The sequence below is a fragment of the Hylobates moloch genome, unplaced genomic scaffold (genome assembly GCF_009828535.3).
Source record: "Hylobates moloch isolate HMO894 unplaced genomic scaffold, HMol_V3 SCAFFOLD_8, whole genome shotgun sequence".
Taxonomy (NCBI): domain Eukaryota; kingdom Metazoa; phylum Chordata; class Mammalia; order Primates; family Hylobatidae; genus Hylobates; species Hylobates moloch.
The window spans coordinates 46,653,300-46,667,520 of NW_026652283.1; the positions used below are offsets into that span (position 1 = coordinate 46,653,300).

The 14,221-nt window shown below is 44.9% G+C and overlaps 1 protein-coding gene across 1 annotated transcript in view; it reads right to left on the bottom strand.

Annotated features, from left to right (window-relative positions):
• Window positions 1-12,757, bottom strand: part of IPP (intracisternal A particle-promoted polypeptide) — a 59,396-nt gene extending 46,639 nt beyond the window's left edge. Inside the window, exons 1-3 of the mRNA XM_058442797.1 lie at window positions 12,597-12,757; window positions 7,796-8,137; window positions 2,603-3,034 (exon numbers count right to left, since the gene is read on the bottom strand). Of these exons, the coding sequence (XP_058298780.1) occupies window positions 2,603-3,034; window positions 7,796-8,087 (724 nt within the window). The 5' untranslated portion in view covers window positions 8,088-8,137; window positions 12,597-12,757. The remainder of the gene's footprint in view (window positions 1-2,602; window positions 3,035-7,795; window positions 8,138-12,596) is intronic.
• Window positions 12,758-14,221: the final 1,464 nt, after the last annotated feature.

Sequence of the window (14,221 nt, forward strand, 5' to 3'; positions counted from 1 at the left end):
AAAAAAAAAAAAAAAAAAAAAAAACTTCAGGACTTGAATTAGACACTCTTACTGTGTCTAATTTTAAATTATAAATTATATATATATATTTTTTTGAGACGGAGTCTCGCTCTGTCGCCCAAGCTGGAGTGCAGTGGCACAATCTCGGCTCACTGCAAGCTCCGCCTCCCGGGTTCACGCCATTCTCCTGCCTCAGCCTCTCCGAGTAGCTGGGACTACAGGCGCCCGCCACCACGCCCGGCTAATTTTTTTGTATTTTTTAGTAGAGACGGGGTTTCACCGTGGTCTCGATCTCCTGACCTCGTGATCCGCCCGCCTCGGCCTCCCAAAGTGCTGGGATTACAAGCGTGAGCCACTGCGCCCGGCCATAAATTATAATTTTAAAAGGCTGTAGGAGCCGGGTGCAGTGGCTCATGACTTTAATCCCAGCACTTTGGGAGGCAGAGGCGGGTGGATCACGAGGTCAGGAGATCGAGACCATCCTAGCTAACACGGTGAAACCCCATCTCTACTAAAAATACAAAAAAAAAAAATAGCCGGGCGTGGTGGCGGGCACCTGTAGTCCCAGCTATGCGGGAGGCTGAGGCAGGAGAACGGCGTGAACCCGGGAGGCAGAGGTTGCAGTGAGCCGAGATCGTGCCACTGCACTCCAGCCCGGGTGACAGAGCGAGACTCCATCTCAAAACAAAAACAAAAACAAACAAACAAGAAAAAACCTATATAAAACAAGGCCCTATTGACTATGTGACAAAAATGTGACTATAGGCTTGCAAGAACCTAAACCTGTATTTCCCCTAGGAGCAATCGTTTAGTATTTGCTAATTCCGTGTTTGCAGCAGACTTATACAACATAACTACTGCAAATAACAATCAACTATATATGTAGTAAAACAAGATATCACTCAGAAAAACCTACAAAATTATGTTAACATTGCTGAGTGGAGAAAAACTAATAACCCATTATTATTATTATTATTATTATTATTTTTTTTTTTTTTTTTTTTGAGACGGAGTCTTTCTCTGTCCCCCAGGCTGGAGTGCAGTGGCGCGATCTCGGCTCACCGCAACCTCCACCTCCTGGGTTCACGCCATTCTCCTGCCTCAGCCTCCCGAGTAGCTGGGAATACAGGTGCCCGCCAACACGCCCGGCTAATTTTTTGTGTTTTTAGTAGAGACGGGGTTTCACCGTGTTAGCCAGGATGGTCTCGATCTCCTGACCTCGTGATCCGCCCGCCTCAGCCTCCCAAATTAACCCATTATTTTAAATTATGTATTTGCAGAATTACACCATTAATGCTTAGTAGTGTATTTAACTTGTAATAAAATCATTTGTAATTCAATAGCAACCTAATCGTTCAGTGCATGACAAGAGTAAAAACTTCAGGCCAGGCGCGGTGGCTCACGCCTGTAATCCCAGCACTTTGGGAGGCCGAGGCGGGCGGATCACGAGGTCAGGAGATCGAGACCATCCTGGCTAACACGGTGAAACCCCGTCTCTACTAAAAATACAAAAAATTAGCCGGGCGAGGTGGCAGGCGCTTGTAGTCCCAGCTACGCGGGAGGTTGAGGCAGGAGAATGGCGTGAACCCCGGGGGGCGGAGCCTGCAGTGAGCTGAGATTGTGCCACTGCACTCCAGCCTGGGTGAAAGAGCGAGACTCCGTCTCAAAAAAAAAAAAAAAAAAAAAAAAGAGTAAAAACTTCAAATCTCAAAACCAGGTCTAAAGTAGGCTGGAGAGCAATGGCACAATCCTGGCTCACTGTAGCCTTGACCTCCTATACTCAGGTGATCCTCCCACCTCAGCCTCCCAGGTAGCAGCGACTATAAGTGCATGCCACCATGCTGGGCTAATTTTTTGCCTTTAGTTTTTTTTGTGTAGAGACAGGGTTTCACCATGTTGCCAAGGCTGGTCTTGAATTCTTGGGCTAAAGCAATCTGCCTGCCTTGGCCTGCTAAAGTGCTAGAATTACAGGCATGAACCACTGCACCTGGCCTAAAGTAATTCTTAGAAATAAATTCAAACATCATTTTTCTAATGTAAACATAAAAACTATTTTATACTATAGTAAAACATATTTTCAGAATTAAGTTTAGAATCTAAAGATGATTCAAAGGCTACTCAGAGGCCATAATTGTGTATCAATACCAAATTTATTTTATAATGAAAGGATTTATAGGATTCATTGAGTTTTTTTTTTATTTTTAGTGTATGCATTTTCTCCAAGTGTTAGGTTTTGCTTAATTTTTCAGAGTAGCAAGAGGAAATCTTAACTGAAATAATTGGTTCTGTCAACAGCAGTGGTTATGTTAGTAGCTCTGTCAGTAATTTTTATCTGTAACACTAATCTGCCTTAGTAATCAATCTCGAGAAAGATTTTTATAAAAATAGTGGGTAGAAATATTAAAATACTACTGCCCACCCACAAAACACAAAAGCTGTATCTTACATAACCATTCAATACATTTTAAAAAAAGAAAAAAAAAGAGTAATCATTCAATAAATGTCTGTTACTGAACCAAAAAATGAAAACACTCTCCCACATTTCAGAGAACACATCACTGGATAATTAATCAACTAATTTGATATATAGCAAAAAAGTTACCTTCTATGTACTTTAAAAGTCTCTGAGGAGGTAATAAAGGGAATCGAATTGGGTCTAGCACTTCCACCACATATTTTCTTCTTTTTCCCAAATCTTTCAGAATCCATTGCATTGCAGCTAAGAAGACCTGGTATTCATCCTCAATGCTAAGCTCTTCACTTCGCAAAATTTTGATCAGTTGATCTTTCGTAAGTGCCAGGAACTCTTCTCCACTATGAACCTCTAAGAAATGGACATGAATGTAGTCTTCTGAGAATTCCAAGAGATCATGGCATGCAATTTGCTCAGAGAACTGAAAAATTCCAATGCAGTTCAGTGGATCAATTTGTCCTTTCAGAAATTCACAGCAAAGATGAACAACTTCAGTCAACTGTAGCATGTCTGCTGCAATAATCAACTCCTGGACATTATTCACACCTATGTTCACTATACCTAGAGAATTAGGAAGACAAAACGGCCAATAAAATAAAAACAAACATTGGCTTACCATATTCAAAAAGTATTATACTTGATTTCACTGATAGTTTGATGCTTGCAGACAGACGCTAAAAAAGGCAATCAAGGATTTGAGTAAAGAGCACAAAATTTAAACGATAACGATACCTAACACATTTATGAAAAACTTAACAATGAACCAGGTGCAGCATTAATTGCTTTATATGTTAATTTAACCCTTATTATAATCCCATGTGGTAGATATTATTATTTTTCTTATTTTCATATTAAGGAAACAGAATCAAAGTTTAAGTAACTTGTCCACAACTTGCATGGTAAAGCAAGTTGCAAGGTAGGGGTTGACATCAAAGTCCATGCTTTTCCCATAAAAAAGAAGGAAATCATGTGCTTTACAGCAACACAGATAGAGCTGGAGGCCATGATTCTAAGCAAATTAACACAAGAACAGAAAACCAAATATCATATGTTCTCACTCATAAATGGGAGCTAAACATTGCATACACATGGACACCAAGAAGACATGGATACACATTGGGGCCTACTTGACAGTGGAGGGTAGAAGGAGGGTAAGGATTGAAAAACTACCTATCGGGTATTATACTGATTAACTGGGGGACAAAATTATCTACATACCAAGCCAAGACACACAATTTACCCATGGAACAAACCCGCATATGTACCTCTTGAACCTAAAAGTTGGAAAGAAAAAAACCAAACAACAACAGCAACAACAACAAATAAAGTCTATGCTTTTAACACAAGGTTATATGCATGTAACAAACATTTACTGAGGCACTGGGGAGAGTAAGACAAGGTCTCTATCTTCAATTATGATACAATGCCATACAATGTTCATTTTTTGTTTGTGCTTGTTTTGAGACAGGGTCTCGTTCTGTTGTCCAGGCTGGAGTGCAGTGGCGCAATCTTGGCCCACTGCAACCTCTGCCTCCCGTGCTCAGGTGAGCCTCCCACCTCAGCCTCCCGAGTAGCTAGTACTACAGACACTCACCACCATGATCGGCTAATTTTCTGTGTTTTTTTTTAGAGACAGGGTTTCGCCACGTTGCCCAGGCTGATCTCAAACTCCTGGGCTCAAGCAATCCACCCACCTCAGCCTCCCAAAGTGCTGAGATTATACACAATGCTAGTTTTTAATATTAGGAATAACCAATAATCTATAACATAAGAGAAACTATTAAATACTGAACTATTATACCACTTTCTTTTCCAAGGGCTTCACTACCTTTTTTTAATTTCTTTATTTTTTTCGAGACAGAGTCTCACTACGTCACCCAGGTTGGAGTAGAGTGGTGCATCCTCGGCCCACTACAACCAACACCTCCTGGGTTCAAGTGATTTTCCTGCCTCAGCCTTCCAAGTAGCCAGGATTACATGTGCGCACCACCACGACTGGCTAATTTTTGTATTTTTAGTAGAGACGAGGTTTCGCCATGTTGGTCAGGCTGTTCTCAAACTCCTGGCCTCAGGTGATCCACCCACCTCAGCCTCCCAAAGTGCTGGGATTACAGGCGTGAGCCACCACACCCATCCTTTTTTTTTTTTTTTTTTTTTTTTTCCAGACAGGGTCTTGCTCTGTTGCCCAGGCTGGAGTACAGTGGCGTGGTCTCTGCTCACCGCAACCTCTGCTTCCCAGGTTCAAGCAATTCTCCTGGCTCAGCCTCCTGAGTAGCTGGGACTACAGGTGCACACCACTAAGCCCAGCAAGACTCCGCCTCAAAAAAAAAAAATTAGCCAGGTGTGGTAGCATGTGCACCTGTAGTCTCAGCTACTAGGGAGGCTGAGGTGGGAGGATTGCTTGAGCCTAGGAGTTTGAGACCAGTCTGGGCAACATAGCCAGACATAATCTCTACAAAAAAAATTTAAAAATTAGCCTGGCATGGTGGTGTGTGTTGTGGTCCTACAGGTACTCAGGAGGCTGAGGTGGGAGGATAGCTTGAGCCCAGGACGATGAGGCTGCGATGATTTTGCCACTGCATTCCAGCGTGGGTGACAAAGCAAGACTCTGTCTCACAAAATAAAAAAGAAAAGAGGCTGGGCACGGTGGCTCCCGCCTGTAATCTCAGAACTTTAGGAAGCTGAGGTGGGCGGATCACTTGAGGTCAGGAGTTCGAGACCAGCCGGGCCAACATGGTGAAAACTCGTCTCTACTAAAATAAATAAATAAATAAATAAATTAGCTGGGCATGTTAGTGCAAGCCTATAATCCCAGCTACTTGGGAGGCTGAAGCAGGAGAATCGCTTGAAACTGTGAGGCAGAGGTTGCAGTGAGCCAAGATTGTGCCACTGTACTCCAGCCTGGGCGACGACGTGAAACTCCGTCACCAAAAAAAAAAAAGAGTAATATATATTCACTGTGGAAAAAGAACTTTAAGACAGAAAAACTAAAATGAAAAACATATTTTTCCATACACAGACATATGTTGTATTAACACTGTAGTTTCTTTCTTCATATAGTTTTTCTCTCTCTCTTTTTGAGACAGTGTCTTGTTCTGTTGCCCAGGCTGGAGTGCAGTAGCATGATCATCACTCAACTGAAGCCTCAGCATCCTAGGCTCAAGTGATCTTTTTTCTTTTTTTTTTTTTTTTTTTTGAGACGGAGTCTTGCTCTGTCCCCCAGGCTGGAGTGCAGTGGCGCGATCTCGGCTCACTGCAAGCTCCGCCTCCCGGGTTCACGCCATTCTCCTGCCTCAGCCTCTCCCAGTAGCTGGGACTACAGGCGCCCGCCACCACGCCCGGCTAATTTTTTGTATTTTTAGTAGAGACGGGGTTTCACCATGGTCTCGATCTCCTGACCTCGTGATCCACCCGCCTCGGTCTCCCAAAGTGCTGGGATTACAGGCTTGAGCCACCGCGCCCGGCCCAGATCTTTTTTCTATGCGTATTTGTTGCATATCCTGTAAGACTATACATCGTTCTGGTGTGCCTTCTCTTTCTTTCCCCTTCCCCTACTCCCCTCTTCATCATTCCAGTTGTTTTATTTTATTTAGAGATGGGGTCTCACTCTGTCTCCCAGTCCAGGGTGTAGCAGCTTGATCATGGCTCACTGCAGCCTCAAACTCCTGGATCCTCCCACATCAGCCTCCCGTTAGCTGGGACTAAAGACACAAGCCACACATCCAGCTAATTAAAAAAAAATTTTTTTGGCTAGCCGTAGTGGCTTACGCCTGTAATCCCAGTACTTTGGGAGGCCAAGGAGAGTGGATCACGAAGTCAAGAGATCGAGACCATCCTGGCCAACATGGTGAAACCCCGTCTGTACTAAAAATACAAAAATTAGCTGGGCATGGTGGCACACGCCTGTAGTCCCAGCTACTCGGGAGGCTGAGGCAGGAGAATCGCTTGAACTTGGGAGGCGGAGGTTGCAGTGAGCCGAGATCACGCCACTACACTCCAGCCTAGTGACAGAGCAAGACTCTGTCTCAAAAAAAAAAAAAAAAAAAAAAATTTTTTTAGCCTGGGCAACGTAGTGAGACCCTGTCTCTACAAAAAAATTGTTTTACATTAGTCAGGCATGGTGGCATGTACCTGTAGTCACAGCTATGTAGGATGGTGAGATGGTAGCACTGCTTGAGCCCAGGAGATTAAGGCTGCATTGAAGTGTGAGTGCACCACTGCACTCCAGCCTAGACAACAGAGAGAGACGCTGTCTCAAACAAAATTTTTTTTTTTTTAGAAATGGGGTCTTGCTATGTTGTCCTGCCTAGTCTTGAACTCCTGGCCTCAAGCAATCCTCTCACATTGGCCTCCCGAAGTGCTGGGATTACAGGCATGAACCACTGTGCCCCTGTGTACATTCTCTAATGTTATTAAAACTCTTCAAAAACATTTCAGAAATAGTTTTGAGTAAAATAACATATGCTGATTATAAACACTTTGTGGAAAAAAATTACCTACAGATAAATGCTGTCAAACATTCTGGTTGCTTTCTCATGTGTAAATACATATAAGTTTTTTGGGTTTTATTTCAAACAAAATAGGGGTTTATTTATATCCTGATTTTTTAAAATTTTATATATTGTAAACATTCTTCCATAATAGTATACATATATTTTAAGATTTGTTAGATCTCATTTGTGAGATCTATACATGTATCATAATTTATTTAGCCATAAAACCTACTGAGACAAGATTTTATTAAATTATATACTACTATAAATAAAGTCACAGGCCAGGCGCGGTGGCTGACGCCTGTAATCCCAGCACTTTGGGAGGCCAAGGCGGGCGGATCACAAGGTTAGGAGATCCAGACAATCCTGGCTAACACAGTGAAATCCCGTCTCTACTAAAGATTTAAAAAAAACAAAATTAGCCAGGTGTGGTGGCATGTGCCTGTGTCCCAGCTACTTGGGAGGCTGAGGCAGGAGAATCACTTGAACCTGGGAGGCAGAGGTTGCAGTGAGCCAAGATCGCCCCACTGCACTCCAGCCTGGGTGACAGAGAGAGATTCCGTCTCAAAAAAAAAAAAAAAAAAAAAATCAAATAATAGTAGTAATGTTACAATAAAATCCTGGTTTGTAAATATGTGCCTGCATCACTAATTAATTCCTTCAGATTCCTAGAAAAGGAGCACCGGGTCAAAAGATATGAAATTTTCAGTCACATAATAACATGTTGCTAAATTACCTTCTAGATAAGTTAGATCAATTTATATTTCCACATTAGGGCATGAGTGATTGAATCATTCTTCAGTCAAAGCAACAGGCTCATGTAACATACCTGTGTAAATGAAATCTAGAAGTATCTGAAAGATTCCTGCTTCAATTCCTAGAATCGGTACAACATCTTTTGAGGACTCTTTCATTCCTCCAGTGAACAAAGCTGCAAAGTAAGGACTGCTGGCAGCCAAAACCAGCCGATGAGCTTTAAAACTTTCCTGTCCAACTTGCAGCTGCACATCACAGAAATGCTGTCCATTTCTCATCTTATTGATTTGGGCCAAGATGAGTTGGGCATGTTTATCTGATGAAAAAGGACTATCAGCAGCCTTGGGACAGCCCTCATTAGCCATGATGACGGTAGATTAATTAAAAGGACTGTTGCCCATAATCTGTTACTACCCTGAAAAACAAAATACAAAGAGATCAAGAAACAAAATTTTTTTTACATGCTTTCTATTCACACATAAGAAACATTCTCTATACTTAAAATCTACTTAAGGACATAAAACAAACATAAAACAAATAAGGACTAAAGTGTGGTACTATTAATATTTCTAATATGGTTTCAGAGAATGAAATAAGTAGGGAAGCTAAAATAATTGGAGAATGCTTCACACAAGAAACAGGACCTGCACTAGAAACTGAAAGATAAACAGTTAATATTAAGGTATGAGGAGAGGACACTTCTCGATGGAGTAAAAAATAATAATAATAAAGCACAAAGCGGCCGGGCACGGTGGCTCACGCCTGTAATCCCAGCACTTTGAGAGGCCGAGGCGGGCGGATCACGAGGTCAGGAGATCGAGACCATCCTGGCTAACACAGTGAAACCCCGTCTCTACTAAAAATACAAAAAACTAGCCGGGCGAGGTGGTGGGTGCCTGTACTCCCAGCTACTCGGGAGGCTGAGGCAGGAGAATGGCGTGAACCCCGGGGGGCGGAGCCTGCAGTGAGCCGAGATCGTGCCACTGCACTCCAGCCTGGGCGACAGAGTGAGATTCTGTCTCAGAAAAAAAAAAAATAAATAAATAAATAAACAAATAAATAAATAAATAAAGCACAAAGACAGAAAGTTAACAAAGCACCCATCACAGAGCACACATCACAGACAACAGGAACTTTCAAAAAGCAGTTGTGATCAGTCTAACTGCTTAAAATCATTCAATGTGTTCACTTCCCGTAGCACACAAAGCCCTTCGGGATTCTTGTTATAATTTAAGATTGTTCAAATATAACTTCCTCCAGGAACCTTTCCCCGTTCCTCCCCTGGAATTGTGGAAATATGGTCCCAAACTCATCTGAGTTTGTTGCTCACCCTAAGCTTATTGGTTTTACATTCTATAGCACAGGTCTACCTTATCAAATACCCTACCACCCTACTCCTAATGCACGCATGCGCGCACGCACACACACTCACTCACACTCACACTCACGCTCTGAAAGCTCCTTGAAAGACAGCCCTTTAAGGGCAGGTACTATCTTTCATAGCTATAGCACCAGTATATAACATATGTTAGGTTTCCAATGTTTGTGAAATAAATGAGAACAAGGAGAAATAACAATAGCTTAGGTTGGGTTTTGTTTTTTTTTAACTTTTAGCTTCTCCACATATTATGTCAATGGTAACTCTCACAATAATTAAGAGGTGAGAAGAAAAGATAATCTTATCTAAAATGAGAGAAAAGGAAACTGAAGCTCAAAGTTTCCCCAAGGATACAATGTTAGTATGACGGTCTCAGTATCTGAATCCAGGCCTTCTTACTCTAAATCCAGGACTGTTCTACCATATCACACTGCATAGGAATTATTAGGCCACCAGACACGTCCTAAATTACTTTTTAAATAAAGAAACTGCTGGGCACAGTGGCTCGCGCCTGTAATCCCAGCACATTGGGATGCTGAGGCGTGGGGATCACTTGAATCCAGGAGTTCGAGACCAACCTGACCAACATGACAAAACCCCGTCTCTTCTAAAAATACAAAAATTAGCCAGGCGTGGTGGATCAGGGCTATAATCACAGCTACTTGGGAGGCTGAGGCACAAGAATCACCTGAGCCCAGGAGATGGAGGTTGCAGTGAGCTGAGATCACACCACTGCCCTCCATTCTCCAGCCTGGGCGACAGAGCAAGACTCTGTCTCAAAAAAAAAAAAAAAAAACCATGAGATCCTGTAATATAAGACATATGGAATAGCACAGGGAAATTTAAGATGACTAAGGTTTTGTAATTTAGGTATCAATGACAATGGGTAATAAGACTTATAGCATCGGCCGGGCGCGGTGGCTCAAGCCTGTAATCCCAGCACTTTGGGAGGCCGAGGCGGGCGGATCACGAGGTCAGGAGATCGAGACCATCCTGGCTAACACGGTGAAACCCCGTCTCTACTAAAAATACAAAAAATTAGCCGGGCGTGGTGGCGGGTGCCTGTAATCCCAGCTACTCGGGAGGCTGAGGCAGGAGAATGGCGTGAACCCGGGAGGCGGAGCTTGCAGTGAGCCGAGATCGCGCCAGTGCACTCCAGCCTGGGTGACAGAGCGAGACTCCATCTCAAAAAAAAAAAAAAAGACTTATAGCATGGGCTGTTAGAAAAAAATGGTTATGTTTATAGCATTTAAACTTATCAAAGTCAAAATAACAAGGCTGATTATCATCACTTTCTAGGAATTAACTTATTGAGAAATTTGAGAGGTTCGAATTTCATATCACCATCTACAGAATATCAACATATTACATATAACTAGCATATAAAAGCAAGCAGTGTTTGAGGTGATGAATATGCTAATTACCCTGATTTGATAATTATATATTATATACATGTATCAAAATATCACACTGTACCCCATAAATGTAAATATAAAACAATCATTATGTGCCAATTTAAAAAATATCTATTTTGGGGGACAGGGTCTCACTCTGTCACCCAAATTGAAGTGAAAAATAAATGTTTTAAAGAGGGTGAAAGGGGCTGGGCATAGTGGCTCATACCTGTAAGCCCAGATCTTTAGGAGGCTGAGGCAGGCAGATCGCTTGAGTCCAGGAGTTTGAGACCAGTCTGGGCAACAGGGCTAAACCCTGTCTCTTAGTAAAAATGCAAAAAAATTAGCCAGGCATGATAGCACAGGCCTGTAGTCCCAGCCACTCAGGGGAGGCTGAGGTGGGAGGACCACCTGAGCCAGGGAAGTCGAGGCTGCAGTGAGCTGAGATGGTGCCACTGCACTCCAGCCTGGATGATGGAGCAAGACCCTGTCTCAAAAACAAAACAAAACAAAACAAAACAAACAAACAAAAAAAGCAGGTGCGGTGGCTCACGCCTTTAATCCCAGCACTTGGGAAGGCTGAGGCGGGTGGATCACCAGAGGTCAGGCGTTCAGGACCAGCCTGGCCAACATGGTGACCCCATCTCTACTAAAAAATACAAAAAATTACCCAGGCATGGTGGTGGGCGCCTGTAATCCCAGTGACTCGGGAGGCTGAGGCAGGAGAATCGCTTGAACCTGGGAGGCAGAGGTTGCAGTGAGTGGAGATGGAGCCACTGCATTCCAGCCTGGGCAACAGAGAGACTCCGTCTCAGAAAAAAGGAAAAAAAGGGGGTGGGGGCGGAGAAAGCATGTATTTGGCCCTGCACAGAAATGTGACCTGAAAACATTATCAACATGACGTGACTGTCAGGCCTTTTCTGTTTTACATTTCTGTCAGCACATTTTGAACCCTAGTGGTTTAATTACAAGGTACCTCCTCTGTCCCCTACTTCAAGGCATCAAGCACAGCCACTGAGCTAAAATGCTGCCTCCTGCTACAAGAAAGAGTTGACTGAATATCCATTCGCGTGGCAGACAACAGAAATACTAGTCTGTTACCATGCTTCTCAGTAACTGCTGATACCATCCCATTGTCAGTGGAGTAGGAACATCATCCCAAAAGGTGGCATGTGGAGTGACCATATTTCCAAAGGAAAAGAGCACAATTCTGTGACGTTGCATGCCTCATGTGCCCCAAACTTGAAAAGCAGATTGTTGACTGGGCAAGGTGGCTCACACGTGTAATCCCAGCACTTTGGGATGCCCTGGCGGGAGGATCGCTTGAGTCCTAGAGTTCAAGACCAACCTGGGCAACATAGCGAGCCCCCACCCCCCAAAAAAAATTTTTTAAACATTAGCTGGCTGTGATGGGGCAAGCCTGTACTTCTGGCTACTTGGGAGGCTGAGGTGGGAGGATCGCTAGAGCCTGAGAAGTCCAGGCTGCAGTAAGTTGTGATAGCACCACTGTATTCCAGCCTAGGCGACGGGGCGAGACTGTCTCAAAAAGAAAAAAAAAAAAAAGCAGATTATTAGGAAACGGTGGAAATGCCCAGAGAACTAAAGCGGATCTATGTTTGCTGGCTTTGAATTCACTGCTGAGAACATGTGGAAACTGCTTCAGCAAAGGGGTGTCAGAAAGAACCCCCGGAACAAGTGTCAAAACACCCATGGTTCTTTGTGCTTGAGTTGGGGGCCCGACCGAGAGTGCTAGCCCTAAACTGCTGCTACACTAAAAGCTAATAATCGTTCCTGCGCTACCTAAAGGTAAGGGAAGGGATCTCAGACAAACGAGGCGACAACAGAAGGACTGGGGACACAGCCTCAGGATTCCCCAGTTGGGGCGGGGGAAGCAGGAGCCGTCCGGACGAGAAGGTCTGGGGAGGGCGACACTTAGACTGTCGGAGGAAGGCCTGCGGCGGCAGGAGGAAAAGCAAGGAAATACACAGTTCTAGAGGCTTCTCTCACTCCAGTCCTCAGGGGTCCGGAAAGCTGGAGAGAGTAGAAGAGGAAGTTCCCAACCCCGTCACAGACGCGCCCGAACGCAGGCCCTCCTTACCCACCGCTTCCCCTTCCCTCTGGCGCCCGCTGAGGCCCTGCGCGCGCAGTCGCGACCAGCCCCGGCCGGAAAGGGCGAGGGAAACCTGGCGGGGGTGTCGAGGCGGGAGTGACTGGGCCGTACAGTACCCCCGAGGGCTGGAGGTGACGCCGAGCCGGGTGAAGGGGCTTCTGACGCTTCGCGGGCCCTGGGTTTTCACTGCGCGTGCGCAAGGTTCTTCCGCTTGCTGGAGACTGGGCCGCTGGCGCCTCTCAGTGCCCACTGCTGCGGCCCAGGGCTTGGGCTTGCTTCCCCACGGACCAACAGCCTAGCTGCAAGCCTCCGCTCCTGCCTGCTGGGGCCGGCTGGCTCGCCCTTTCCATTTCGCTTGCACTCTGATTCTTGGGGTGTCCCAAGAAGGCCGCGGATCTCAGTGTTAAGGAGAGACGAGCCGAACACCTGGCACGGTGCTTTCTACCGTTCTCTCCAATCGTTTTCTGAGTCTGCATGACTGAGCCTGGCACTGAAGGGATACTTATTTTGGGGAAGGAAGAACTCAAAAGTCCAGTTTTTTTCACTGTTGACCCTCATGTGTCACATTAGTGGCTTTCAAACTGTTTTGATCCCAGCCTACAGTGAACAAAAATATTTTACATCAAACTCAATACCACATACTTGTGAGTATATATATAGATGTATATATCTAACACAACATTTTATTTCTTTATTTTTATTTATTTATTTATTTTTTTGAGACGGAATTTCGCTCTTGTTGCCCAGGCTAGAATGAATGCAATGGCCTGATCTCGGCTCACCGCAACCTCCGCCTCCTGGGTTCAAGCGATTCTCCTGCGTTCATGCGATTCTCCTGCCTCAGCCTCTCAAGTAGCTGGGATTGCAGGCATGCTCCACCATGCCTGGCTAATTTTGTATTTTTAGTACTGACTGGGTTTCTCCATGTTGGTCAGGCTGGTCTCAAACTCCCCACCTCAGGTGATCCGCCCAACTCGGCCTCCCAAAGTGTATTTCTTTCTCTTTTTTTTTTTTTTTTTTTTTGAGACGGAGTCTCGCTCTGTCGCCCAGGCTGGAGTGCAGTGGCGCAATCTCGGCTCACTGCAAGCTCCGCCTCCCGGGTTCACGCCATTCTCCTGCCTCAGCCTCTCCGAGTAGCTGGGACTACAGGCGCCCACCACTACGCCTGGCTAATTTTTTGTATTTTTAGTAGAGACGGGGTTTCACCGTGGTCTCGATCTCCTGACCTCGTGATCCGCCCGCCTCGGCCTCCCAAAGTGCTGGGATTACAAGCGTGAGCCACCGCGCCCGGCCCATATTTCTTTCTCTTTTTATGAGACAGGGCCTGGCTCTGTCGCCCAGGCTGGAGTGCAGTGGTGCCATTTCGGCTCACTGCAGCCTCGACTTCCTGGGCTCTGGTAATCCTCCCACCTCAGCCTCCTGAGTAGCTGGGACTACAGGCCTGTGCCACCAGCCCCAGGCTAATTTTTTGTATTTTTAGTAGAGACAAGATTTCGCCATGTTGACCAGGCTGGTCTCCAACTCCTGGTCTCAAGTGATCCGCCCACCTCGGCCTCCCAAACTGCTGGGAGGCGTGAGCCACCATGCCTGGCCTGAAACAAAATCTTCACAAAACTA